Below are 27,722 nucleotides of genomic sequence, written 5' to 3' on the forward strand. Positions count from 1 at the left end.
GGGAGCGGGCGGGGGCGGGGCCGGGGGCGGGGCCTGGCCGGGCTCGGGGGCGGGGCCGGGGCGGGGCCGGCGCGCGGGCCGCGCGGGCTGCGAGGGGCGAGCAGCGCCCGCCGCGCTCCCGGACTCCGCGCGTAGGGATCCGCTGGCTGCGGTCCCCGCCGCCGCCGCCTCCTTCCGAGCGGGCTCGGCCCGGCGCGGCCGGCGGCCGGGGCGATGTGAGCCGGGGCCCGCGGGCGCGGCCGGACCGCTGCGATGTGGCTCAAGCCCGAGGAGGTGCTGCTGAAGAACGCCTTGAAGCTCTGGGTGACTCAGAAGAGCAGCTGCTACTTCATCCTGCAGCGGCGCCGCGGGCACGGCGAGGGGGGCGGCCGCTTCACGGGTAAGGGGCGCCGGGGGGCGGGCGGGCGCGGCGGCCCGGCCCCAGACCTCGCTCCCCGCCGGGCCCGCGGCCCCCAGCGCGCGGCTGCCCGCAGGTGGCGGTTTCGGGGAGCCGCCGGGCGGGCCGGCCCTGCCGCGGCTTGTTTTCCTTTCCGCTGCATTCCTGTCGCCAGCCCCCGTCGGGCTGTGGCAGAGGGACTTGCGGGCTCGTGCATTTTCCCGGGCGAGGCAGGTGGCTTCGCCGCCTGGCGCAGGGGCCGCCTGGAGGCCAGAGTTGGCTCGGAATCGGAGGAGAAGCGCGGGCTGGAGCGTGACCCGAGGAGCGCGGGCCGCTGTGCGGGGCCAGGTGACAGCGGGCTGCGCCCCGGCCGGCCCGGCCATCTGGACGCGCCCGAGGCTCCAGGTGGTGTGTCAGCTGAGGACACACGGCCGGCCCACGGCGGGGCGCAGCTCGGGAGGCCCTGGCTATCCGGGACCCTCGGGCGCGTGGGCAGGGCGGGTCGGGGGCCGCGTCCACGTCCGGAGGAGAAACCGAGGCAGTGCGAATCCCGAGCTCATGATCTTAATAGCAAAATTGAGCAGGTCTGTTCCCTCAGCCCCTTCAGTTTCTTCCAAGGAATGATAGGAGTGAAAAACTCAGGCTTGTAAAATGTATGAAAAACAAAGCATTTTTTCTAAAAGTTATCATCCAAAGCTCTTAGAAAATCAAGCATTTGAAAACATTGAGACCAGATTGCATTAGCTGGGACCCTTGTTTAAACGGCTCAATGGAGGAACAGTTTATTAGCCTTTTTCACTTGTATCTAGGGAACGTATATGGAATTTTCAAAATTTGGAATATGAAATAAGAGGGACTTTAGAGCTTCCTATCACATCCCTCCTTACACCAAGGAGGAGACCAGGGTCAGAGAGAGAGAGGTCAAGGGACCAAGCTTGGTCCCTGGGCTCGTTGTTGGTGACTGCTTTTTCTGGGGGAAGCCTTGTGGAGTAAAGTCTTCTGGGGAAATGTGATCAATACACCCTGAGACAGCGGAGTCAAGTGCAAAGTTACCGTTCCTCTACTTCAGACTCAGAAAGCGAGAAGCTGGCAGTTGGATTTGTTAGGGAGCTCAGACTTCACTGAGCCTGAAGGAGTGGGTAGGAGTTGGTGGGTTTCTGGATGGAGGAGTGATGGGGTAGTTGAGGAGTCTGGATGAAAGGGCTACTGGGGTGACATAGGGTCGTGGTGAGCAGTGGGGACGAGTTGGGCAGCAGGCGGGTCTTCTCTGGGAACTGTTTTAAACTCTGAGGGAGGGAGTTAGTGTAGGAGGCAGGAGGCCATAGCGGCTTTGGTGGGCCCCTGAGCAGCAGGGTGGCGCTTCATCTCGGAGCTCTTGGGAAATGGAGGTTGGTGGTGCCCTGTGAGGCCCATCAGAGGCAAAGAGGCCAGAGGCAGGATTTGTCCCCCCCAGTCCTTTGCGGGCAGTGTATCTTAGTTTTTGGTGCGTCAAGCACGGCACCTGGCCTATAAATGATCTCGTTTACTAGAGGGTAAGGGCAGGGCTTGAAGATGTGTGAAATGGGAAACATAGGGGCGTTTGTCCAGCAAGTGCTTTCATTCGCTTAGTTCACTGCACGCTGACTGTGTGAGATGCTCTCGTGCTGCCTTGGGGAAGACTTCAGGTTATTCACCGTCTAGCAGGGGAGATGAGTCCAGACAAGGAAGGCAAACCCTCTGATGGGCTGCCTGATAGACATTCAGGCCAGCTTCCCTTCTGGAGAGCCTGGCTTGTTGTCCAGGGTCTCTCTGTGATGCACTCAAAATGATGCGGTCCCCCTCCTGTTGCATTCCCAGATCCACTTGGTCTGATGTCATTGTATCTGTGGCTTTGGCCTTACTTGGTGTTGACTTTGGTTTGAGTTTACAGTGGATGTCCACAATTTTCTTATTCTTGAAGGCAGTAAGATCAGCCAAAAAAAGGGAGGGAAATACCTCACAAAAAGGCACATGACACTTTGCTTTATTTTTTTGGAGATTCAGAACCTCCCGTTGATTGTGAGAGGATGACATCTTGGCAGCTGGATACTTTACCTTTGGACATTTAGCTGGGAAGCAAATGACATGGCTGTGCCGATTGAGCAACCCCGAGTTACCACATCCACTGATGGGCTGGTCTTAATGGCGCCACTTAACGAACATTGGGAAATCAAGACTGATGCGATACCAAGGGCAGTTCCATGTTGGTGGCAGTTTTCAGAAAATGCAGAATTCTAGTTTGGTAGATTTTTAGCAATTTATTTTAAAGATTTAAAACTTAGTTTATCTATGAAAACAGTAGGGGCTAACATGATGTGCATTCTGACTGGTTCTAGGCTTTTCTTTGGAGAGAGGCAAGTAGAGATGGTTAAGAGGGGTTGGAAATAAAATGTAAAGGAGCACTAATGAAGAAGTGTCTCTCTTATTTTGATGCTGAATTTGTTGATAGACAGTAAGAGCTTAAACATGTGAGGTCTCCATTGGCATTTAAAGTAATCTGACATGTTTAAAAATTGCCCACCCTCAGAAATAGAAGGTTTTGTTTCATTGAGGGTTATAACTTGTCCTCCTAGTTATACACACACACACACACGTATTCCCTATACACATCTCCAATTTTATTTTTTCTGTAATTCTTTTTCATTTGCGAATATATGATATACTTATTTATCTTGTTCGTTGTTTCTCCCTACTAAATTATCTGTTCTATGAGGGTAGCAGGTGTTTTACTATGATGGCACCTAGCACACAGTATATGTTCAGTAAACATTCGTAGGATGAATAGATGGATGAATATATGCATGAATGATGGATCCTACTTTTTTCTTAGAAGTTGGGTGGGAGTGGAGGTCCAGCTTTTCTGACTGAGGCTGAGCTGATCACAGGGAACAGGAACATCCCTTCTCTCTCCTTGGCTTCCTGTTTACCTGTCAGTCTGACCACTGTGGAAAGCTGGAGGGAGTGGATGGGAAACAGAGACCTCCTCCTTCTGTCTTTGGTTGTAGAGGATGGGGCACCAGCTTCTCGAGTGGCCTCCATTACCACCGCCTGGGACCTGTCTGGAGAAAGAAGTCCTGGGCCCGGGGGGCGGTAGCGGGAGGCAGTGACCTTTTCCTCCAGTTAGAACATGGTGTGGCTGAATATAGTATTATAAGCTGTTTCCAAAAGCTCCCTTGACAGAAGTGATTCTGCTGCCCTGGAGGGGAGGAAGTAGTTATACAGTGTTCACTTGGGTGCAGTCTCCGGCCCGTGGGAATATTTCTTGCAAGAGTTCAGTCAGCTCTGGGAGAACAAAGAGTGGGCCGTGGGGAGGCAGTGGACAGAGAACAGACAGCATCACTGCCCCCTCCCCCAGTGCTCTGAAGCACTTAAAATGAGCAGCATAAGCATAACTTTAAAGACCCAATATCACCACCCAGAAGTGCCCCCTGAGGGATTTTATTCCCCCCCCCCCGTCATTTTTTTTTAACATGCGTTCCTGCATAATCTTGCAATTCTTTTCCCAAAGAGGATGGCAGTTAAAATGTTGTCATTTGAATAAGATATTGGTGTTTTCTACTTTTCAGAAAGTTCCTCCTCAGCCGCTGTTCTGTCATTGCATTGGTAGTAATATGGGCTAACTGATTTCCTAAAGTTAGCGTCACGGAGGAAGTATAGTGTAGTGGAAAATATGGGCTTTGGAGTCAAGATAAGTCTGTTAGTTACGAATCTGGCCTGAGAGGCCTGGAGCTAGTTTACTCAGTTTCTTTGAGCCTTAGTTATAACCCGGCCTTAAGACAGGGACAATAATGAATCTTACTTTAGAGGATTGGAAACTGTTTTCCACCGTGGCTGTACCATTTTACATTCCTACCAGTAATGCACAAGGGTTCCAATTAAAATGAGGGTTAGAATGAAAATAAACAGAGTACAGGGGCTGGCCCCGTGGCCGAGTGGTTAAGTTCATGCGCTCCACTTCGGCGGCCCAGGGTTTCACTGGTTCCGATCCTGGGCGCGGACATGGCACCATTCATCAAACCATGCTGAGGAGGTGTCCCAAACAGGAGAACAAGAAGGACCCACAACTAGAATATACAACTGTGTACTGGGGGGATTTGGGGAGAAGAAAGAAAAAAAAAAAAACGACTGGCAACAGATGTTAGGTCAGGTGCCAATCTTTAAAGAAAAAAATAAATAAAAATAAACTGTACATCAGGGGCTTAGTTGTGCTTGCCACCTGGTAGGTTTGAAAAAAAGAAGAGCAAAGTAACATTTAAAAAGTTGAATAACAAGATGATTTCCTAGAATAAAAGTGTGTAAAGAAGTTTGTGCTGTAATGAAGGATATAAGAAACATTTATCTAGGGGCTGGCCCTGTGGCGGAGTGGTTAAGTTTGTGTGCTCCGCTTCGGCAGCCCGGGGTTTTGCTTGTTGGGATCCTGGGCGCGGACATGGCACCACTCGTCAGGCCATGGTGAGGCGGTGTCCCACATGCCATAACTAGATAGGGCCCACAACTAAAATATACAACTATGTACTGGGGGCATTTGGGGAGAAAAAGCAGGAAAAAAAAAAGAGATTGGCAACAGCTGTTAGCTCAGGTGCCAATCTTTAAAAAAAAGAAACATTTATTTTTTTTTGAAGATTTTATTTTTTTCCTTTTTCTCCCCAAAGCCCCCCAGTACATAGTTGTATATTCTTTGTTGTGGGTCCTTCTAGTTGTGGCATGTGGGACGCTGCCTCAGTGTGGTTTGATGAGCAGTGCCACGTCCGCGCCCGGGATTCAAACCAACGAAACACTGGGCTGCCTGCAGCGGACTCCCGAACTTAACCACTCGGCCATGGGGCCAGCCCCAAAAAAGAAACATTTATCTATTAGTGCAGTATTTAATAAGTATAATTAGAAGATTAATATTTAAATCCAACTTGTGCTAGCAGGATTTGGGTACTGGGCTTCTTTGCCCACGTTAAGTCCTGGTAAATACAGGGAACTTCATCTTGGTGTTCCATGCATTGCGTGTGGGTGGCTGTGCCCAGAGTGAATCATCTGCTACCTTTGAAACAGTGTCTCAAAGACTAGGGGAGATGAACCTGACACCAGTGATTCCTGTGGGGTCACTAGTCTTGCTCAGAATGACTCTGTTGGAAGGTTGGAAAGTGGTGAAGCCCAGCATGGGTGTTGCCTTTCTTGGCTACCTCATCTGACATGGGCTAGAGTCCTGCTCAGGTGGCTGAATTTGCTGGTGGATTTCATCTCCTCCAGTATCCTTGAGAGGGAAGGATCAGGGCAGGGCAGCCGTTGCGTTGTGTGGACTTCTCAGATACAGGCTCTAGAGTCTTACATACTTTGGTCTTGTTTTCCAAAAGTACAATAAGGAAGAAACCACAAATAAAGGAAGTACTTTGACTTCAGAAGCATAAATTGGAAGATTTATCTAGGTAAAATAGCTGATACATGTTTAAGGGCTGATAAGCCATTAATAAAAGCTTTGGGGTTTCCAACAGTTGCATTTAATGAGAGCATAATAAGGGCAATGTATTTGTAATTAGATAATCAAACCAGGCAGGTCTGTGTCACTCCGGGAAATAATATGAGGTACAAATGTGCTGGTGGTGGTGGGGGCGTGGAGGCCAGCTATTTCAGCCTACTTGAGACTCTTAGGTGGAGCTGAAAATGATTGAGAGGCTTGTAGCTTTTAAAGAATTCGTTTACTAGCTGTGAAGGGATAGGATTTTATGACCTGACTCCACATTCTGGCAGCATTGGATAAAGGAGGAATTTATTTAAAATGAAAGTAGTAAATCTGATCATATTTCCAGCACAGATTTCCCCCCCTATTTTTTTAAACATTAATCAATTGTGTTGAAAAGCAGCCCTGAGCATGTTTTAACAGTTCCTGGGCGTTGCGTGAGCTATCCCTCTACCAGCTCTCAGGCTGCTTCTGCTTTACCTTCTGCTCTTAAGCACAGACCTTTTAGTGTGTCAGGCACTCTCCCCTCCCAGGGCCTTCTCTGGCTGCCCTCTCTGCCCACTTAATTTTGCTCACCCTTCAGGGCCCAGCCTGCGCTCTGCTGCCTGGAGATGTTGGACCTGACCCCTCCCCTGATCCTCTGGTACGTTCTCTACTTTTCCTTTATAGCACTCACCACTGTTTGTCATGATGTGGCTCTTTTTTGTTTTTTTGAGGAAGACTAGCCCTGAGCTAACTACTGCCAATCCTCCTCTTTTTGCTGAGAAAGACTGGCTGTGAGCTAACATCCATGCCCATCTTCCTCTACTTTATACGTGGGACGCCTACCACAGCGTCGCTTTTGCCAAGCGGTGCCGTGTCCACACCCGGGATCTGAACTGGTGAACCCCGGGCCGCCGAGAAGTGGAAGGTGCGAACTTAACCACTGCGCCACCAGGCCAGCCCCATGATGTGGCTCTTTGTGGCTTTATCTGTTTCAAATGAAGAGACCCTGAGCTCCAGAAGGGAGGTCCCAGATCTGCATCCCTCACCACTGTGCTCCAGCGCTGGAACAGTTTCACTGGAGCATGCTTGATAAATATCTAGTGAATGCATGGATGTCCAAGTAGAATTGATAGATGTGAGCCTTTTTTTTTTTTTAAAGATTTTATTTTTTCCTTTTTCTCCCCAAAGTCCCCCTGGTACATAGTTGTATATTTTTAGTTGTCGGTCCTTCTAGTTGTGGCATGTGGGATGCCGCCCCAGCATGGCTTAATGAGCCATGCCATGTCTGTGCCCAGGATCAGAACCGGTGAAACCTCGCACCGCCGCAGCGGAGCGCGTGAACCCAACCACTCGGCCATGGGGCCGGCCCCCTAGGGTGAGCTTTTGAGGTCGAGAAATGTTTTATATTGTCCCCGGAAATGGAAATTACGCAGAAAACCAGAATAATACAGGGTATTGTTATTGCTGTTTCTCACGACTGCCCTTCTTGCTTGTGAGGATTAGTGGTAGTTTGTTAGCTGTGCCAGCCCAGCTGTTAAAACCACCCGTTGGTAACCTTTATGTGAGTGATCCCATACAGACCCGGAATGATCTCCCCAGTGCATCACCAGCCAGCTAATACAGCTCTGTGAACTTGAGTCATTAATGTTCTTGAACATTTGGTGGGTCTCTTGTTCTACCAGATTTTATTATTTTTGCTTCCTGTTTTTTTTTAATTTAGAAAAGAAAGAAAAATCAACAAAACAAACAGCCCCTAATAAGATCTCCTTAGGGAAATGTACCGTATTTTGTGATTGGTTTTATTCTGAATAAATAAATAGTTACTAATAGAGAATGGACATTCAAAAATAATAAATAGGATGGTAGTTTGCCTGAAGTTCTTAAATATGAAATCTTTCATGTACATAGGAGTATATAATGGAAATGTAAAGTACAATAGTACCCACCACCTGTTACTAAAAGATAGAATATTTCCAGTGCCTGGAGACCGCTTGTCTATGTTCTTCATTACATCCCCTCCCTCCCTTGTGGGCGTTACTATCCTGAATTATATGTTAATACTGCCTTGATTTTATTTTTAGTTTTAACACATTTATATATAGCCCCAATCAATACATTGTTTAGTTTTCTATCTTTTTATAACTTTATACAAAGGGAAATCATACTTTGTGTATTTTTCTATAGCTTGTTTTTCTGCCCCTCCAGTTATATTTATAGTTATCTATTTATCTTTTTCTGTATCTGTATATGTAGTTATGTTTCTTTAACATTGAATCATGGTGATGTATGTAGCCCTGTTCATTCATTTCTGTTGATGTGTAGTAATCTTTGAATGAATACACTGTTATTTATTTAATCATTCTCCTGTCAGTGGACATTTGGGTTTCTAGTTGTTGTTCTTTTTGCTGTTGCAAACAATGCTGCTGTGAACATTCTTGTATAGTGTTCACACGTGTAAAAGTTTCTCTGGAGAATACACCTATGAATGGCCTTGTTGAGTGTATCAGCCAAGATGGGCTAGGTTATGCTGCAGTAACAAACACTTGAAACGTCTTAGTGAACTCATGTTACATTAATTTATTTCTCCCTCCTACTGTATATCCAGTGTGCGTCCTCAGGGGTCTCTTCTCGTTGTAGGCACTCAGATACAGGCTGCTAAAGGCTCCATTCCTATTGCTCCCATGACCACCAGGGTAAGGGGGGAATCAATCCGGTGAATCTCATGCTGGCTTTTAGAGCTTCCACCTGGAAGTGACACCCGTCCTGTCTATTCACATTACATTGGCCACAGCAAATCCACGGCTCTGCGTAACCTCGAAGATATGGGAAAGTGTCATCCTACTATATGCCTGGAAGGAGAGAAAAACTGGGACGTTTGTGAACAGCTCTAATACTGGGTCACAGGGATGTGCATTGTCAACTTTTCTGGATAAGTCCAAATTGCTTTCCAAAGTGATTCTGCCAGTTTACAGTTCTGGCAGCAGTGTGTAAAAATTCCCATAGTGGCACATACTTGCCAATAGTTGGTATTGTCAGAGATGTTACTTTTTGCCAATCTAGTAGGTATTAAAATAGTATCTCAGAACCACTGAGATGCTATTTTCCGTTATAAGTCATGGGGGTGAGACTCTTTTTATGTGTTTAGAAAGTATTTGTTTTGCCTTTTGAGAAATGTTTGTGTCTTTTGCCCAATTTTCTATTGGATTGTCTGTCTTTTCCTTATTTTAGGAGCTGTGTGTGCAAGTGCATGCACATGTATCTATGTGTTTTGTATCCTTTTTTCAATTATATGTATTAAAAAACAACTCTCTGGCTTGGCTTCTTATTTCTGTTATGGGCCTTTGGAAGAACCAACCTTCTTAATTTTCATGTAGTCAAATGTACCAGTCTTTTTCTTTAATAAGTTGTGCTTTTTGTTACTTGTTTAAGAAGAAATCCTTAAAAGGGAATCTCTAGGATGGTGGTGAAGGGAGATCCCGAGTTGACGGCTGGGAGACCTGTCAGTCCAGATTGGAGCAGTGCAGAAGGCTCCAGGACAGCTCCTGGAGAGGAGAAATTGATGGAGCACCCGGCATCCTTGCACATATTGAAGGAAGATCTGCCCACGAGGGGAGAATTTGTGGGTAAATTATTGATATGTAGAAAGCTAAATAAGCCCAAGATTCTGGGATAGTTGTTAACTCCAGAGAAAATAAAAAGTTGTGTAGGTTAGGAAAGGTTTCATAGTGTTACTATGAAGCTCAGCTCTCAATAATGTTTACATAGTTATAATAATGTGAATATTGATTAGTGATCTAACCAAAATTGTTGCCTAAGTGAAGCGTCAGTGGTAGGTGGTGGTGTTGGTCAATGAAAGGGAGCTAAATCTCCCACTTGCGAAAGTGGACAGCCAATGCCTAAACGAAAATTCAAGAAGTGGTAATACAAACATGTTCTTTGGAACCGTGAAGGTAAATGCAAGGAGAGTCACTTAAGAATTGGAAGTGGTTGCCCTTGGGGAGCTGGGAAGTGGGAGTAGGGAGGGCCGAGGGCACTCGTGTTTCTCACGAGCCTTGTAGAATATGTGCATCCTTCCATGCGCTTATCATTTTGATAAAACATAGACGGTCTGAAGTTTCGGAGAGCTTGGTGTCTTTTGGTGACCAGCTGAGCATGGGTGGTGGGGATCTGGAGGGGCACTGAAGCCATGTTGCCTTATTGCCTCAGCCATGGTGGCTCCTGCACCGCCCGTGCTTCAGATATTTGTCCTCTCAGGAAACTATATTTAGTCTTTGAAATATCTAGCATGTGTGGGGTGTGTCAGTTTCACAGAGGCTTAGGAAACTATTTTCAGAAATGCATCTAATCTAGGCAGGTACTTTTATTTGAACTGAAAAGATACCTATTCTGGATTTTTTTTTTCTCTAGAGAGAAAGTCAGTTTAGAGTTACAAGCTAATGATTTTTGTCTCTCCTCTAGCCTCAGAGATGTGATATCGTGATTGTAAGCCGTTCTTTCTTGGGCCTCCGTTTCTTAACCTGCAAAGCAGTTAATAGTTACCGTCAGGCGCCACATAGCGACGTTTCAGTCAGTGATGGACCGCATAGACGACGGTGGTCCATAAGATTAGTGCCATCGAGCCTAGGTGTGTAGTGGGCTGTACCATCCAGGTTTGTGCAAGTGCATTGTACGATCACACAACGACGAAACTGGCTAACGATGCATTTCTTAGAAAGGATCCCCATTGTTAAGTGACTCATGACTGTATAATAATAACAAAAAGTTGTTGCTTTGTGGAAGCATTTATACTTTGAACTGTTATATTTTCCAGATACTTTGGCAAAATCCATTTTATTTAAAGAAGAAGAAAAGCTGAAAGAACATTTCATTCAATACCAGGTGCCAGGGCCTGTGTTCTCATGTTACAGTCTAGAGGGGTGGAGGTGCTAGTGGTAGTGGTGGGGCAATGTGAAACCACAAAATACAGAATTATAAGTGGTGGGAGGTGCAGGGGGATGTGAGAGGGAATAACAGGGAAGCATTTAGGTTGGGGTATCAGGGAATGTTTCTCTGAGGACCTGTGATCTCAGCTGAGAGCTGCAAGGTATGTGGGATGTGTTAGCCTGGTAAAAAGTGGGAGAAAGAGCCTTCTGAGCAGTGGAAACAGCATGTGCAAAAGCCCTGTGGCCTCTGAGAAGCTGTTTTGGACAAGTTAAATTTGGTGTGCTTGTGAGCTGTCTGGTAAGGCCTGTAGAGGAGGAAACCACCGAGGGAATGAGGAGCAATCAGCAGAACAGGAAGAAATCAGCAGAGTGTATTTTCCCAGAAGCCAAGAAAAAAGTGTATTCAAGAAGGAGGGAGGGAGGAGAGGTCTCTGCAGTATAGTATGGAAAAGGCTAGTATGACATTGGTGACCTCAGCGAGAGCAGTTTGGGCCCAGGTAGGTGTGGTGTAGGAGTGGCTGCAGACTGGGTGAGTCGTGAAGAAGTATGTGTGATGTGAGGGCAGCTCTGTTAAGGTGAGATTCACTTCTTTTGGGGCTTTTTTGGTTACAAATTCATTGTCAGCAGATAGAGTGTCTCTTGAATGCTGGATCTAAAGGTGTTGTGGACTTGGGGAGGAGCTGCTGGGCCTTGAGATGGGCATGGGTGGGATTTGAATAGGTCAGGGATATGGGTACAGCATCTAGGTGAGGGGGACCTCAGGAGCCATTTCCCGAGGAATTTTGTTTTGGAAATGAGGTTAAGTACTCAGTACTGAAAAGAAAATTGCCTCAAAGAATCTGTAGCTGACCACCAAAAGAATTACCTGATAAATGGAGCCCAAGGATGTTGCTTAGCGCTGGACGTGATTATTTTACCTGGCAAAAGAAATTCTTCGAGGAGACCCTGGCAGCTTAAAAATTGGGTAGTGTTACTTGCTTGGCATTTGGGGTCACCTGATGCCACGTTGATGTGCCTGTGTGTGGGACGCCCCTGGTACCGTCTTGTCTGGGGTGAGTGTTCGTGGCAGTCTGATCTGACCTCGTAAGTGTGTTGACCAGCCTTCATTTCTCAACTTCCTACATGTAAATAGTCTTTTGTTATAAATAATGTTATCAGGATTAAAAAGATAGAATTCATTTCTAGAAGGAAAATGCAGATTAGATCTCGTTTCAGTAAATTACAAAGGTTGACCAAGAAGTTTGACTATTCTGAATTACTGAGTCCATTTAACAGGGTTTTAAATCAGTGTGTGGTTCAATGTTTGAGACAGGGATGTTTTAATAAGGAAATGTAGTGCATTCTTAAAATGGGATTGGCCCAGTGATGAAGGTTTGGAGGGAGCTCCTGGAGTTTCTCACTTGAGAAGCAGTGTTTGCATGACAGAAACACTTTTAAAGGCAGAAGCAGCGTGGAGATAGAGATTTGGATATTTCACCTGTCATGGGAGCAGCGAGAGCTAAAGTAGAGTCTGGGTTTCAGTTATGTTGCTGTTATAATTAAAAATAAATGTAAAATGTAAGCGAGACTTATAGATTGCTTTCAGAATATATAGCTCACGATCTTCCATCCATCAAGGATTCAATCACAGCAAGGATTTGTCTGGACAGACTAGATTCTGGTAAACCTAATGTCCCAAAACTCTGTGTCTGTGTGCATGTGCCTGCACGCGCCTGCGTGTTTTTGTTTTAACTTGTAGCTTCCCTTAATTTATTTTGGTAAAGGAGAGTTTGGCACTCATTCAGGTTTCAAAGTGGACACTGTTTAATCCCAGTATAGCGGAGCTGCCTCTTAGTGTGGGGATAGGTTCCAAAATCAACATGAAGGACAAAAATTGCTTGAGGTAAAAATTAGCCTTGAAATCAGCAGGGTCGCCTGTCTCGGTAATCTCTTCATTTTACCAGAGTTCCTGGGATGTGGGGCTTCTGTGGAGCTGACAGATTCCAGTCCCCGGTGAGCTCACGCCAGAGCATGCGCTCCTTGAGTAGTGGGCAGTCCCTGTGAATTAGTGTTTTCTCCTCTGTGTTTTGGCCCGTGCATATTATGGGACTTGATAAGTTAAACATGAGATGTGCGTCCACGGTATCACCACCTTTAGTCGAAGTAAAGTACTTGAGCCAGCTTCCCAGGCAGGTCAAGCGAGTAGTGATCACACTGCACGTTGGTGTATTAATTTGGGAGTTGCTGTTGGGTGAGGTTGATGGTGATGTTTACTAGCACCATAGTTCTGCTGTCTGCTGCTCAGAGGCCTTGCAGTGACAAGGTCTGCACTAGGGGATGGTGTTTGTCCTTCAGCTTTTTGCTTGTCTTTGTTCATCTAGATACGACATTTAGATTTGAGGAGAGAACGAGTTGGAAAGCTTCTTGTGGAACTGGAAGGTTCTCTTTGATAGGATGTGTATTGCACTATTAAAGTGGCTTTGCTTGTTTAATTTTAACTTCCTATATGACTTGGAAAGCCAGATTTGAGCATTCTATATTAGTAGACAAAGTTAAGCTAGAATCATGTAATAGTAAACGTGTTCACTTCCTTTGAGTTAAAATTTGTAGAAACCCGAACTATAGGCCAAGCCAGAGGTCTGATTGTATTGATGGTGCCTGAAATCTTACTAAGATTCAAGACTGGAGTCCCCATAGGTGAGCATCCATTTATACCAGAAACATCATTAGAAAGTCCGTATGTGTGCATGGGAGGGAGGGAGAGAGAGAAGGGGAGAAAGGAGAGAGAGGGAAGGAGGGAGAGAGAGAAGGGGAGAAAGGAGAGAGAGGGAGGGAGAGAGAATCTCAGAGAGAGACTTGATGGCTGACGTACTCACACAAGAAGAGATCATAATCCCAGAAGCTTTGGGAACACGTGCTCTAAAATGCCATATGTATAATATTGCTCTATGCATTCCTGAAAAGCCTTATTTAGAATTAAATTGAATTGTATAAATTAGACAGTTTTCCCGTTACTAACAACTTCAGAGAGATGCACATTTTAAGTCCAGAACAAATTTTTAAAAATTTATAGAAAAATCTATGAATTTGCATAAGATAATAGCATTTCAGATGTAAGAATATTTTTATGACAAACGAAAAATAACTTCGTTGGTCAAAACTGTCAAAAACAAAAATAGTGGGGGATGGGGACTTTTGTCTTCAAAATATCAGTCATAAAAGACAAAGGCTGTAGATTAAGGGAAACTAGGGAGACATGGTAGCTAAGTGTACTGCCCAACCCTAGAACGGTCCTGCCCCGGGGAGGAAGATGACAAAACTGGAATGCAAATGGTAGATAAAGGGACCACATGTGTTGAATTTAGTGAAGTCGGTAACTGTGCTGTGGAAGAGAACATCTCTGTTCCTGCGAAAAGGCCTCCCTTTAAATGATTCAGAAAAGAATTTGTGTGAAATTATATCATATTATATCATATTAACAGAGAGAGATGGAGAAAGAGAGCAAATGATAGAGCCAACGGGGTAAGCTGTTAGCAGCAGGGAATCTGGTTCCTGGCAAAGGGTATATGAGCGTTCTTGGTTTTGTTTTATTGGTCCTATTTCAATTCTTGAAGCGTTTCTTTAAGCTTGAAGTTATTTCCAAATAAAAAGTTAAACAAACAGGTAAGTTTAAGTGTGAACGCAGAGGCACTTGTCCACTTTGATAGAGGATCTTTTTTAAACCCTTTATTTAGGAAATTTCTGCAGGAAAATTAACTTTATTGTGAGTCTAAAGGAACCACTCTCTGCTTTTCTCATTGAAACAACCATTTTGTAACCTGGTTTTTAAAGAGTTGAGGTTTCTCGGGGTCCCGGTTGCCACGTGCGGCAGGACAGGTGGTATACGCGGGTGTCCTCCACCTCTCCTGCACTGTAAGTGACTTCCACATAGGACTTTTTAGTATTGTGTGTACATCTGACACTGTTAGGCCTTGACTGTAGTCAATAAACAGGTGAATTTTAGGAGAATGAAGATCTCGGAAAAGAAGTTCATTAAACAGGCATTTACTCTGTGCCTCCTTGTGTCTCACTCTCTTCCAGGTAGTGAACAAAACCAAGTCCTGCTCTCAAGGAACTTACTCAAGTAATTAATCTAGAGTAACTCTACCCTGTTAATTACGTACTCTAGTAATTAATCGAGGACTGGAATTCTTGAGCAGGGCACTGCAAATTCCCTTAAATACGTCCACTTGGGCATCATTTTAAACTTACTTCCTTAAAACATTTTGTATTGTTTTTATCACACTATAAGAGATTGGCTTTTGTAGTCCTTGTCCTTAAAAACGGAAATATTTAGTCCAGGGATTTATGGCCTCTGAGTCACGTCACTTAGGTTCTTGCCTGCTTGGGTACATTATCTGTAAGCTCCGGGGTTGGGGGTAGGAAGGAATTGACGTGAGTAGCTTCTGCTCCCTTGAAGTCTTTCTGGCTGCTTTTCCTCCTCAGGGACCAAAGCACATGGTGTACCTGTAGGCACAGCTGTGGGCGCCCTTGGGCTCTGCCTTGGGCGCGGAGGCATCTGGAGGCTCAGCCCTACTGCTCCGTGAGTGTTGGCACAGTCGGCTGCTGCCAGCGCTTCAGAGTGCCCCGCTCCCTCTCCCTTCTGTGTCACAGCTCAGCTGCCGTCCGCCTTCTGTAGGTGACTGGAGTGAAGTGGACTCATCTTCCTATTTAAAAATAACCTCAGCAGCTGTGGGTTCAAGTCTTCCAGGCACGAGATGGGCCCTGTCTCCCTGTGGGGACTCCTGGTTGCCATGTCTCAGGGTCGCGGCAGGGTGAATGTCGGAGCTTGGATTGTGGAGACCGGGAGCCCGTGTTCCCTCGTTACAGATGAGGAGGCTGACTGATCCAGGTGGAGATGCTCTCCCTCTGTTTCCACTTGTCTGAGTTTAGCTCTTTCCAGAAAGATGAAGGGATTCCTGAAACGGAAGTTCCTGTGGCTGCCTTCCCTCAGGCCAGCTTTGCTCCTCCAGACCTGCTCCCCCTCCTTTCATGCTGGGCTGGCGTCTGTTGAGACCCTTGTTTTGTTTTTTAATGGTTTAAGTAACAGATTTTAAAAAATTGTGATAAAATATATATAACACAAACTTAACCATTTTGACCAATTTTGTTTATTTTTTTTTTGTGGAAGATTAACCCTGAGCTAACATCTTCTGCCAATCCTCCTCTTTTTGCTGAGGAAGACTGGCTCTGAGCTAGCATCGGTGCCCATCTTCCCCTACTTTACATGTGGAACGCCTGCCACAGCATGGCTTGATGAGCGGTGGGTAGGTCCATACCTGGGATCCGAACTGGTGAACCCTGGACCGCCGAAGCAGAACATGCGAACTTAACTGCTGCACCAGCGGGCCAGCCCCGATTTTGACCAGTTTTAAGTGTACAGTTCAGTGGAATTAAGTACATTCACATTGTTGCACACTCATCATCACCATCCATCTGCAGAACACTTTTCACCTTGCGTAACTGGAACTCTGCACCCATTAAACAATAACTTCCCCTTGTTCTCCCCTCCGCTTCTGGCAGCCACCATTCTGCTTTCTGTATCTATGAATTTGGCTGTTCTTGATACCTTATATAAAGGGAATCATGCAGTGCTTGTCTTTTTTGTGACTGGGTTATTTCACTTAGTGTAATGTCCTCAAAGTTCATCCATGTTGCAGCATTTGTCAGAATTTTCTTCCTTTTTAAGGCTGAATAACATTGCATTGCCTGGATATACCCCTTCATCCATTGACGGACACTGAATTGCTTCTGCCTTTTGGCTGTTGTGCATAATGCTGCTGTGAACAGGAGTGTGCAAATATCTGTTCAAGTGTCTGCTTTCAGTTCTTTTGGATATATACCTGGAAGTGGGATTGTGACATCATATGGTAATTCTATATTTAATTTTTCTAGAAGACTTGATTTTTGGATCTGATTCTCAAGTCTTTCCTGGCCTCTGTGGCCTTGACTGTGTGGCTAGGAGTGTACTCAGTTTGCTGGACTGTACATAAAGGGTTGTCTAGGCCACTTGGTATCCTCATTTTGCAAACTGAGGTCGGTGTGGCCCTCTGATTTGCCAGGCTATTGGTAGCAGAGCCCTGGCACTTTGTCTTTTCTTTCTGTAAAGCTGATCAATCAGCAACACTCAGCAGGTATTGATGGAGAGTCCATATGTGCACAGCAGAGATGCTTGGGGTGGAGGGTAGAGAATTCTTACCCTTGAGGCATTATAACCTAATAGAGTCTTAAGGGAAAGAGGCTGTAGTTCAAGTTTGTTACCTGTCATTAATTAATTAATGTAATTAGTGCCACTAATTAAAGTGTCTGATGGATGAAGGGAAGAGCTGTGAACTCAGATGAGGTTGGGGATGTCTCTGAATTTAATGTATGCGTATAGGTTACCCTGCCTGACTCTGCCGTTAGGGAAGTGACACACCGTAAAAGCTGCTATACCTCATCTCTGCAAGCTATTTACACTATTATGAGGGGGAAAAAGATAGCAAACATCTAACATGGCTTATTTCTGATCTTGAGGGCTTGTGGTTTTGGTTGCTTTTCCTGGAGGGTCATTGGAAGTAGAGGCTTGGAACAGAAATAAGGATTTTTGAAATAAATGACATTCTAATAGATTAGAGTCTACCATGCTTTGTGGAAATAAAACTTCCAGAAGGAAGCTTCTGTTCTTTTTTAGATGTTTGTGTGTATATTTTCTCAAGTTCCTGATTTTGCAGGTGTTTAATAAATCTGTAAAAATGGAGGTATTCGGGTCTGGATGAACATGACATGGAAAAAGGTATGTTTTCTACAATTTTTCAGTAATGGCTCTCTTGTCTACTTTCAGAAGGGAGTGGCTGTGAATAGCAGGTTCAGGAATGTGGGACTTTGTTTTCGGAATCTGAACTCCGGCCCGGGGTGCCCTGTGGGCTCCGGAGGTGCTGTGTTGCCAACTGTGTGTGTTGGCTGGGAGAGATGTTGGGCAGAGGAGTGGCCGGAAGGCCGCCAGATTGTTTGGATGATGAATGCATCTGTCATGGGAGGCTGTTTGTTTTTTAAACGGTCATTTAAATATCATTTGCTCGGAGGAAATTAATTCGCACACAAATGTCGTGAACCGATTCCTTGGTGATAGGTATTGTTTATCTGTGAGATAGTTGGTGTAATGAAGAGCTGAGTTCTAAGACACTTGAGAAGCGGGGGCTCTGAGTCTCTGCTGAGTCTCTGGTCATCTAGGGGAACACTCGTCCTGTGCTGCTGCCTGGGAGAGCCCTGCCACCTCTCCAAACGCTTTGCAGAGGATTCGTGCCCACTCGGCCCTTCGTGCCGCTCTGGTTGTAGGATTTTTTCCCCACAGCTTCCTAAGTAATCATCTTTGAGTTCTCCTGGCAGCTGGTAGACCTGAGCTGTGTACCAGAAAAGGGACCACATCCTCAAGAAGGTTGATGAAAAAAGTTAAATAAATGGGTCTGGTCTTCAAATTCAGTCTTGCCTTATGGTGGGGCCACAGTGATGGTGCTCCTTTCTCTTTGAGAGTAACCCTACCTCACCTCTCTCAACTGAGAGTTACTTAAAACCCTTGCCAAATCTATTCACTCACTCCAGCCAGCTGAATATATATTGAATTAACATGAAGCTTTTCCTTAAATTGGAAGAGTTGCTTTTTAGTGTGAGTATTTTTGGATTGGGGATTAGATATGTGGTAGTTTTTATCTTGATTAGCCTGCAAACAGCCCTTATAGGACTCTAAAAGTTATTTTTAGAAACTTTGAAAGCATTTCTCATAGAGCCTTGAAACACCAAATGAACTTTTCTTAGACACAGAGCACTTAAATGCTGCATTCAGTGATGATGAAAATACTTTCTTAAATGTGTGTCAAGAGAGGAAAAAGCTTTGAATTATTCGTCTATTGTTGGAGATGCCTTTGTGGTGAAGCCTCCAAGTCCTCCCATGCTGTTTCTGGCAGCTCTGACCACGGTTCGGAGGTGCTGGGTGGAGCGGTGGCTGTGGCAGGAAGCTGTTCTCCGGCTTGGGGACAGCTTAAGGCTTCAGTTCGTACTGCATGAGCACCTTGCTGGATCTACACGAGCAGCCGTCTATTGAAGTAATGAATCCTCCTCTCTCTTAGGAGGTAGAGCAGCAGTGACAGTGTAATATACCACCAGGAAGGGTAAAGTGCTCTCTCTTAGGAGTAGGACTAGAATCACAGCATGGAAAAAGCTCAGAAACACAAAGCTGTCACAGCTAGTTGTGGGACGAATTGCGAATGAGGTGCACGACTTACCCAGCCTTGGAGCATGCTTGAGATGGTGCCTGTAGAGCAGTGGTTCTCCAGCATCTTTGTGGTCATGCACACCTTGAATACCTGCTAGAATGTAGCTGAGCACGTCAGCAACAGTCTCAGCCAGGTCACTACTAGGGTGTCACACCTTTCATGGCTCTCACACCGTCTGCTTGTGTCTTTGCCCTTTGCTCCTTCTGTCAGTCTCTGACTCTCCTGCTCTGTTTTATGAATTCACAAGGCCTTGACCTTATGTGTTCTGGTGAACATGGGTGCGGCCTTGACATTCTACTGTGCCTCTCACTTTTTATTTGTAGCAGTGTACACACCCACGTCACATTGCTGTGGCCTGATGTTTGTCCAGTAAGTACGGCCATATGGGTATATGTTCCTGGCTGTGGCAAAACACGTTTTACACCTTGACCAACACCTAGCACCACTGTGAAGGGCTTGCAGCATACAGTTGTGAGCTGTAAGCTGGTAAAAAACACAGGTAGACTTCAAAATTGGGGGGTACTGTTTTTTTAAAAAAAATTGTTTTAAAGCCTTTAACAATTAGAATATTGGCTAGTCTGGAAGTTCATCTTGGTTCCCTGTGCAATGTTATGCAATATGCTGTCACAGGAGCGGGCTGTCCTTGGAAGGTAAACTTAATGAAACCGTCAGTATAGCATTGTTCAAAACACTGTTTCTGTGGGCCTGGCCTGGTGGCGTAGTGGTTAAGTTTGCGTGCTCCGCTTTGGTGGCCCAGGGTTTGTGAGTTCAGATCCTGGGCGTGGACCTGCACACTGCTCATCAAGCCATACTTATGGCAGCATCCCGCATACAAAATAGAGGAAGATTGGTACAGATGTTAGCTCAGTGACCGTCTTCCTTGCCAAAACCAAACAAACAGAAGTTTCCAGTCATAATTTTCTTTTTTAAATTAGGAACATTTTTTGTAATGATGCTTTCTCCCGTAATCTTATAAATGCCAATTGTAGAAAATTGTAAAAATAAGAAAAAACCTATAATCCACAGTTCACCTTTTTGTATTGATTTTTCTACCTTTATCTGTGAATTTTCTTTATATAATCGAGCTCATACTATATATGCAGTTTTGTATTTTGATTTTCTTTTTTTATTGCAGTAACATTGGATTATAACATTATATAGCTTTCAGATGTACATTGTAATATATTTCGAATTCTGTGTAGATTACATCATGTTTACCACCCAAAAACTAATTATAGTCTATTGTCTCACATGTGAGCCTAATCACCCCTTTTGCCCTCCCCCCTCCCCCTATGGTAACCACCAGTCCATTCTCCGTTGCTCTGTGTTTGTTGTTGTTTTTATCTTCTACTTATGAGTGAGACCATACGGTAATTGACTTTCTCCCTCTGACTTATTTCACTCAGCATAGTACCCTCAAGGTCCATCCATATTGTCACAAATGGCTGGATTTCATCATTTCTTATGGCTGAGTAGTATTCCATTGTGTATATATACCACATCTTCTTTATCCATTTGTCCCTTGATGGGCACCTAGCTTGCTTCCAAGTCTTGGCTATTGCGAATAATGCTGCAATGAAGGTAGGGGTGCATGTATCTTTATGCATTTGTGTTTTCATATTCTTTGGATAAATACCCAGCAGTGGAATAGCTGGATCGTATGGTAGATCTGTTCTTAATTTTCTGAGGATACTCCATACTGCTTTCCATAGTGGCTGCACCAGTTTGCACTCCCACCGTCAGTGTACAGGGGGTTCCCTTCTCTCCACATGTTCTCCAACAATTGTTGTTTCCTGTCTCGTTAATTATATCCGTTCTGACCAGAGTGGGCGTATCTCTTTGTAGCTTTGATTTGCATTTCCCTGATAGCTAATGATGTTGAGCATCTTTTCATGTGCCTATTGGCCATCCATACATCTTCTTTGGAGAAATCTCTCTTCAGATCTTTTGCCTATTTTTTAATTGGGTTGTTGGTTTTTTTGTTGTTGAGATGTATGAGTTCTTTGTATATTTTGGATATTAACCCCTTATCTGATATCTGGTTTGCAAATATCTTCTCCCAATTGTTAGGTTGTCTTTTCATTTTGTTGATGGTTTCCTTTGCTGTGCAGAAGCTTATTTTTTTATTTTATTTATTTTTTTTAAGATTTTTGTTTTTAAATTTTTCTCCCCAAAGCCCCCCAGTACATAGTTGTATATTCCTCATTGTGGGTCTTTCTAGTTGTGGCATGTGGGACGCTGCCGCAGCGTGGTTTGATGGGCAGTGTCATGTCGGCGCCCAGGATTCGAACCAACGAAACATTGGGCCGCCTGCAGCGGAGCGCGCGAACTTAACCGCTCGGCCACGGGGCCAGCCCGCTTATTTTTTATTTTTGAGGAAGATTAGCCCTGAGCTAACTGCTGCCAATCCTCCTCTTTTTGCTGAGGAAGATTGGCCTTGAGCTAACATCCGTGCCCATCTTCCTCTACTTTATATGTGGGACGCCTGCCACAGCATGGCTTGCCGAGGGTGCCAATGTTGGCACCCAGGATCCAAATTGGCGAACCCTGGGCCACTGAAGCAGAATGCACGCACCCAACTTCTGCGCCACCGGGCCGGCCCTTGCAGAAGCTTTTTAGTTTGATGTAGTCCCATTTGTTCATTTTTTCTTTTGTTTCCCTTGCCTGCTCTCAGACGTGGTACTTGAAAATATGCTGCTCAGACCGATGTCAAAGACCGTACTGCCTATGTTTTCTTCTAGAAATTTCATGGTTTCGGGTCTTACATTCAAGTCTTTAATCCATTTTGAATTGATTTTTGTGTATGGTGTAAGGGAATGGTCTACTTTCATTCTTTTGCATGTGGCTGTCCAGTTTTCCCAACACCATTTATTGAAGAGACTCTCCTTTCTCCATTGTATGCTCTTGGCTCCCTTGTCGAATATTAGCCGTCCATAAATGTGTGGGTTTACTTCTGGGCTCTCGATTCTGTTCCATTGATCTGTGTATCTGTTTTTGTGGCAGTACCATGCTGTTTTGGTTACTCTGACTTTGTAGTATATTGTGAAATCAGGGAGTGGGATACCTCCAGCTTTGTTCTTTTTTCTCAGGAATCCTTTGGCTATTCGGGGTCTTTTGTTGCTCCATATAAATTTTAGGGTTCTTTGTTCTATTTCTGTGAAAAATGTTGTTGGAACTTGGGTAAGGATTGCATTGAATCTATAGATTGCTTTAGGAAGTATGGACATTTTAGCGATGTTAATTATTCCAATCCAAGAGCACAGAATATCTTTCCATTTCTTTGTGTCTTCTTCAGTTTCTTTCAACAATGTTTTATATTTTCAGTGTACAGATCTTTTCACCTCTTTGGTTAAGTTTATTCCTAGGTATTTTATTCTTTTTGTTGCAATTGTAAATGGGATTGTGTTCTTAATTTCTCTTTCTGCTACTTCATCATTAGTGTATAGAAACACAACCGATTTTTGTATGTTGATTTTGTATCCCGCGACTTGACTGTATTCATTTATTACTTCTAAAAGTTTTTTAGTGGATTCTTTAGGGTTTTCTATATATAAAATCATGTTGTCTGCAAAGAGTGACAGTTTCACCACTTCTTTTCCAATATGGATCCCTATTATTTCTTTTTGTTGCCTGATTGCTCTGGCTAGGACTTCCAATACTATGTTAAATAAGAGTGGTGACAGTGGGCATCCTTGTCTGGTTCCTGTTCTTAGAGGGATAGCTTTCAGTTTTTCTCTGTTGAGAGTGATATTTGCTGTGGGTTTGTCATATATGGGCTTTATTATGTTGAGGTATTTTTCTCCTATACCTATTTTATTTAAAGTTTTTATCATAAATGGATGCTGTATGTTGTCAGATGCTTTCTCTGCATCTATTGAGATGATCATGTGATTTTTATTTTTCATTTTGTTAATGTGGTGTATCATGTTGATAGATTTGCAGATGTTGAACCATCCCTACATCCCTTGAATGAAACCCACTTGATCATGATGTATGATCTTTTTAAGGTATTGTTGTATTCGATTTGCTGGTATTTTGTTGAGGATTTTTGCATTGATGTTCATCAGTGATATTGGCCTGTAATTTTCTTTTTTTGTGTTGTCCTTGTTTGGTTTGGTATCAGGACAATGTTTGCTTCGTAGAATGAGTTAGGAAGCCTCCCCTCCTCTTCAGTTTTTTGGAAGAGTTTGAGAAGGATGGGTATTAAGTCTTCTTTGAATGTTGGTAGAATTCACCAGGGAAGCCATCTGGTCCTGGACTTTTATTTTTTGGGAGGTTTTTGATTGCTGTTTTGATCTCCTTACTGGTGATTGGTCTATTCAAATTCTCTACTTCTTGATCCAGTTTTGGAAGGTTGTATGTTTCTAAGAATTTATCCATTCCTTCTAGATTATCCAATTTGTTGGCATATAGCTTTTCATAGTATTTTTTTATTTTTTATTTCTGAGGTGTCCGTTGTAATTTCTCCTCTTTCATTTCTGATTTTATTTGATCCTTTTTTTTTTTTTTCTTGATGAGTCTAGCTAAGAGTTTGCCTGTTTTGTTTATCTTTTCAAAGAACCAGCTCTTGGTTTCATTAATTTTCTCTATTTTTTTTTAGTCTCTATTTCATTCATTTCTGCTCTGATGTTTATTATTTCCTTCTTTCTGCTGATTTTGGGCTTTGTTTGTTCTTCTTTTTCCAGTACCTATAGATGCGCTGTTATATTGTTTCTTTGGGATTTTTCTTCTTTGTTGAGGTGGGCCTGAATTGCTATAAACTTCCCACTTAGAACCACTTTTGCTGTAACCCATAGATTTTGGCGTGTCATATTTTCATTTTTATTTGTCTCCAGGAATTTTTTGATTTCTGCTTTGATTTCTCCATTGACCCAATCATTGTTCAGTAGCATTTTGTTTAATCTCCACGTTTTTGTGGTTTTTCTGGTTTCCTTCCTGTAGTTGATTTCTAGTTTCGTACCTTTGCGGTCAGAAAAGATGCATGGTATTATTTCGATCTTCTTAAATTTATTGAGACTTGTTTTTTGTCCTACTATGTGATCAGTCCTGGAGAATGTTCCATGTGCATTTGAAAAGAATGTGTATTCTATGGTTTTTGGATGAAATGTTGTCTATATATCCACTAAGTCCATCTGGTCAAATGTGTCATTTAAGGCCAGTGTTTCCTTATTGATCTTCTGTTTGGATGATCTATCCATTGCTGTAAGTGGAGTGTTAAAGTCCCCTACTATTATTGTGTTACTGTCTATTTCTCCTTTTATGTCTGTTAATAATTGCTTTGTGTATTTAGGTGTTCCTATGTTGGGTGCATAGATATTTACAAGTGTTATATCTGCTTCTTGGATTGTTCCCTTTATCATTATGTAGTGCCCTTCTTTGTCTCCTGTTACAGTTTTTGTTTTAAAGTGTATTTTGTCTGATATGAGTATTGCTACCCCCGCTTTCTTTTCTTTGCCATTTGCATGGAATATTTTTTTCCATCCTTTCACTTTCAGTTTGTGAGTATCTTTAGGTCTGAAGTGTGTCTCTTGTATGCAGCATATATATGGGTCTTGTTTTTTTATCCTATTGGCCACCATACGCCTTTTCACATTTAAAGTAGGTATTGATAAATACATATTTATTGCCATTTTGTTACTTTTTTTATGAGTGTTTTAGTAGTTTTTCTGTGTTCCTTTCTTTTTCTCTTGCTGTCTTCCCTTGTGGTTTGATGGCTTTCTTTAGTAACATGTTTGATTTCTTTTGTCTTACTTATTTGCTTGCTCATTATAGGTTTCTGATTTGTGAGTACCATGAGGATCCTATATAATATTCTGTGTATATAACAGTCTATATTGAATTGATAGTGTCTTTAGCTTGACCTCTTTCTAAAAGCTCTATTTTTTCACTCCCCTCCTCCCACATTTTATGTTTTTGAAATCATATCTATTGTTTTGTGTTTGTCTATCCATTATCCTCTTATCATTGAAATAGGTAATTTTAGTGCTTTTGTCTTTTAACTTTCATGTTATCTTCACAGGTGGTTGATCTGCTATCTTTACTATGTCTTTACCTTTACCAGTGATTTTATTGCCTGTTTTTTTTTTTTTTGCGTTTCTTTTGATAGTTTTTTTATCCCTATTTGTGGTCATTGCTTTCCTACTTAAATAAATCCCTTCAGCATTTCTTGTAGAACTGGTTTTTTGGTGATACACTCCTTTAATTTTTGCTTGTCTGGGAAGCTCTTTATCTCTCCTTCCATTCTGAGTGACAACCTCGATGGATAGAGTATTCTTGGTTTTTTTCTTTTTGCACTTGAAATATATCATGCCATTCTCTTCTTGCCTGTAGGGTTTTGGCTAAGAAGTCTGCAGATAGACTTATGGGCTTTCCTTTGTATGTCACTTGTTGGCTGTCTCTTGCTGCTTTTAGGATTCTCTCTTTATCTTTAATTTTGGGTATTTTAATTATAATGTGTCTTGGTGTGGGCCTCTTTGGGCTTGTATCTTGTTTGGAGCTCTCTGTGCTTCCTGTACTTGGATGTCTGTTTCCTTTCTTAGGTTAGGAACATTTTCAGCTATTATTTCTTCAAATAAATATTCTGCCTCTTTGTCTCTCTCTTCTCTTTCTGAGACACTTATAATATCAATGTTAGTACACTTGATGTTGTCCCAGAGTTCTCTTAGACTGTTCTCATTCTGGCTAATTCTTTTTTCTTTTTCCTGTTCAGCTTGGGTGATTTCCTGTAGTCTTTCGTCTAGCTCGCTGATCCGTTCTTCTGTATCCTCTACTCTGCTATTGAGTCCCTCTAGTGAATTTTTCATTTCCAGTGTTGTACGCTCCATTTCCAATTGGTTCTTTTTTATATTTTCCAGTTCTTTGTTGATGAATTCACTGTGTTCATTCAGTCTTCTCCCAATATCTGTGAGCATCCTTATGAGTTTTCGTTTGAACTCTTTGTTGGGTAGGTTGCTTATTTCTGTTTCATTTAGTCCTTTTTCTGGGGTTTTGTCCTGTTCGTTTGCTTGGAATGTATTCCTTTGTCTCCTCATTATGCTTTTTCTCTGTCCTTATTTCTATGTATTAGGTGAGTCAGCTATCCTGATCTTGGAGAAGTGGCCTTATGTCAGAAATGCCTTTTGAGGCCCAGCAGTGTGTTTCCCTCTCGTCACCAGTCCAAATGATCCAGGAGTGACCCCTTTTTGGCCTGCTTGTGTCCTTCTGCTGTGGCAGGGTTGCTCCTACTACAGGTACCCAGGGAGTCTAGTCTTTCCTTCCCTGGCCTGCTGTTTGTAAATCTGGTTTGGAGAGCCTCAGCACCATTGGCTACAAGGTCTAACAGCACACTCCTGTTGCACTTTTTCTGTTAATTGGGTAGGTATCCAGCGTAGCTGGTTGCTAGGCTCAGGGGCTTACAGTTGCGATAGGCCTCTGGCCTACAAGCTGTTGTCAGTTCTCTTAAGAGTGCAGCTGAGTGGGGCTGGCCCTAGGCAGGGAGCACTCAATTGTTTCAGGTTTTGGAAGGTGAGGCTGATCCTTTTTATGGCTATTTGTGAAGCACAGGTTTTCTGCTGCTGCCTGCTGATAAACCTCCCCCCCCCCCCCCACCATGGGACCACACACACCGTCAGCACAGTCCTGGTCTGGCACACTTCCCAACCCCCTGGAGCGTACCCTGACACCCCACTGCAGAGGCCCTCACCTCTCCACCAGTGCCCCCCACAGTTCACCTGGTCCTCACACAGGCCCTGCCCCACAGAGCAGACACACTCTTCTGCCTGTAGAGGATCAACACACCCAGTTACTGCAGGCTGACAAGTAGCCTGAGGGCTTGCTGTTGGGTGGGGCTGGTCCCTAGGGCAGGCTGCCTGCCCTGGCTGAACTGGATTAAATCTGCGCACTAGTGGGTGTGGCAGACCCCTGGGCTAACAGGCTAGGGGAAGAATTTCAATGGTGTCTGCCAGGATCTGTGTCAGCACTTCTGGACTTGGTCACAGCAATGGCCACCACCAATGTCTCAGTCTCTGGAGAGGTCTCTCTTCTCACCGAGATGTACCCACAGCCCACCAGGTGAGTCTCTTCACCAAAGGACTGTCAGCCTTCTCTCTGGTGATTTTAGGTTGCTGAGATGGGTGAGTTTGTGTGTGGGCCCTTTAAGACCCAGGTCTTTTTGGCTTTCATCAGATGGCTTTTCTGGGGTTATCCCCACTGCAGTTAATTGCCAGCAAAGCCAGATAGTAAGACCCTCGTCTCGGTTGGGCTGAGTCTGAAGGATGCTTATAGCAGTATTGGTCCCTGCTCCAGACCTCACTCCTCCAGGGAGGGCTGCGTACCTTAGGGTGTCTCCTGCTTGGCTGGCTGAGAAACTCTGCTGCTCCTCAAGGTGGCTTTTTTCCTCTCCAGAAGGAACTTCTGCCTTTGCCGCCTTAGTCAAGACTGTCCCTTGTTGTGGCAGTTCTTTTTATCCAGTTTTCAGTTTTCTATCCAGGGTAGTTTTTCCAAAAATAGTTGTAACCTGGTTGTGTTCGTGGGAGAAGATGAGTTCACAGTCTCCTTAAGCCGCCATCTTGACGAGCTCTGTATTTTGATTTTCACTTAACAGAATAATAGCATTGGGAAATGTGTCACAAACATGTTTTGTGGGGCCGGCCTGGTGGTGCAGCGGTTAAATTTGCGCTTTCTGCTTCAGCGGCCTGGGGTTTGCCGGTTCGGATCCCGGGTGT

General features: G+C 44.1%; 1 protein-coding gene across 4 annotated transcripts in view; it reads left to right on the forward strand.

The window, feature by feature from the left end:
- The first annotated feature begins 62 nt into the window (after positions 1-62).
- Positions 63-27,722, forward strand: part of TBC1D8 (TBC1 domain family member 8) — a 112,849-nt gene continuing 85,189 nt past the window's right edge. For 2 of the 4 annotated variants that reach the window (XM_070573468.1, XM_070573470.1), the window contains exon 1: positions 72-379. In XM_070573468.1, coding sequence (XP_070429569.1) covers positions 253-379 — 127 coding nt within the window. In that variant the 5' untranslated portion in view covers positions 72-252. Of the gene's footprint in view, positions 380-27,722 lie in introns of all 4 variants that reach the window. The other 2 variants (XM_070573469.1, XM_070573471.1) reach the window with 2 other exon arrangements.

Source organism: Equus przewalskii, chromosome 14 (assembly GCF_037783145.1).
Source record: "Equus przewalskii isolate Varuska chromosome 14, EquPr2, whole genome shotgun sequence".
In the NCBI taxonomy this organism is placed as follows: Eukaryota; Metazoa; Chordata; class Mammalia; order Perissodactyla; family Equidae; genus Equus; species Equus przewalskii.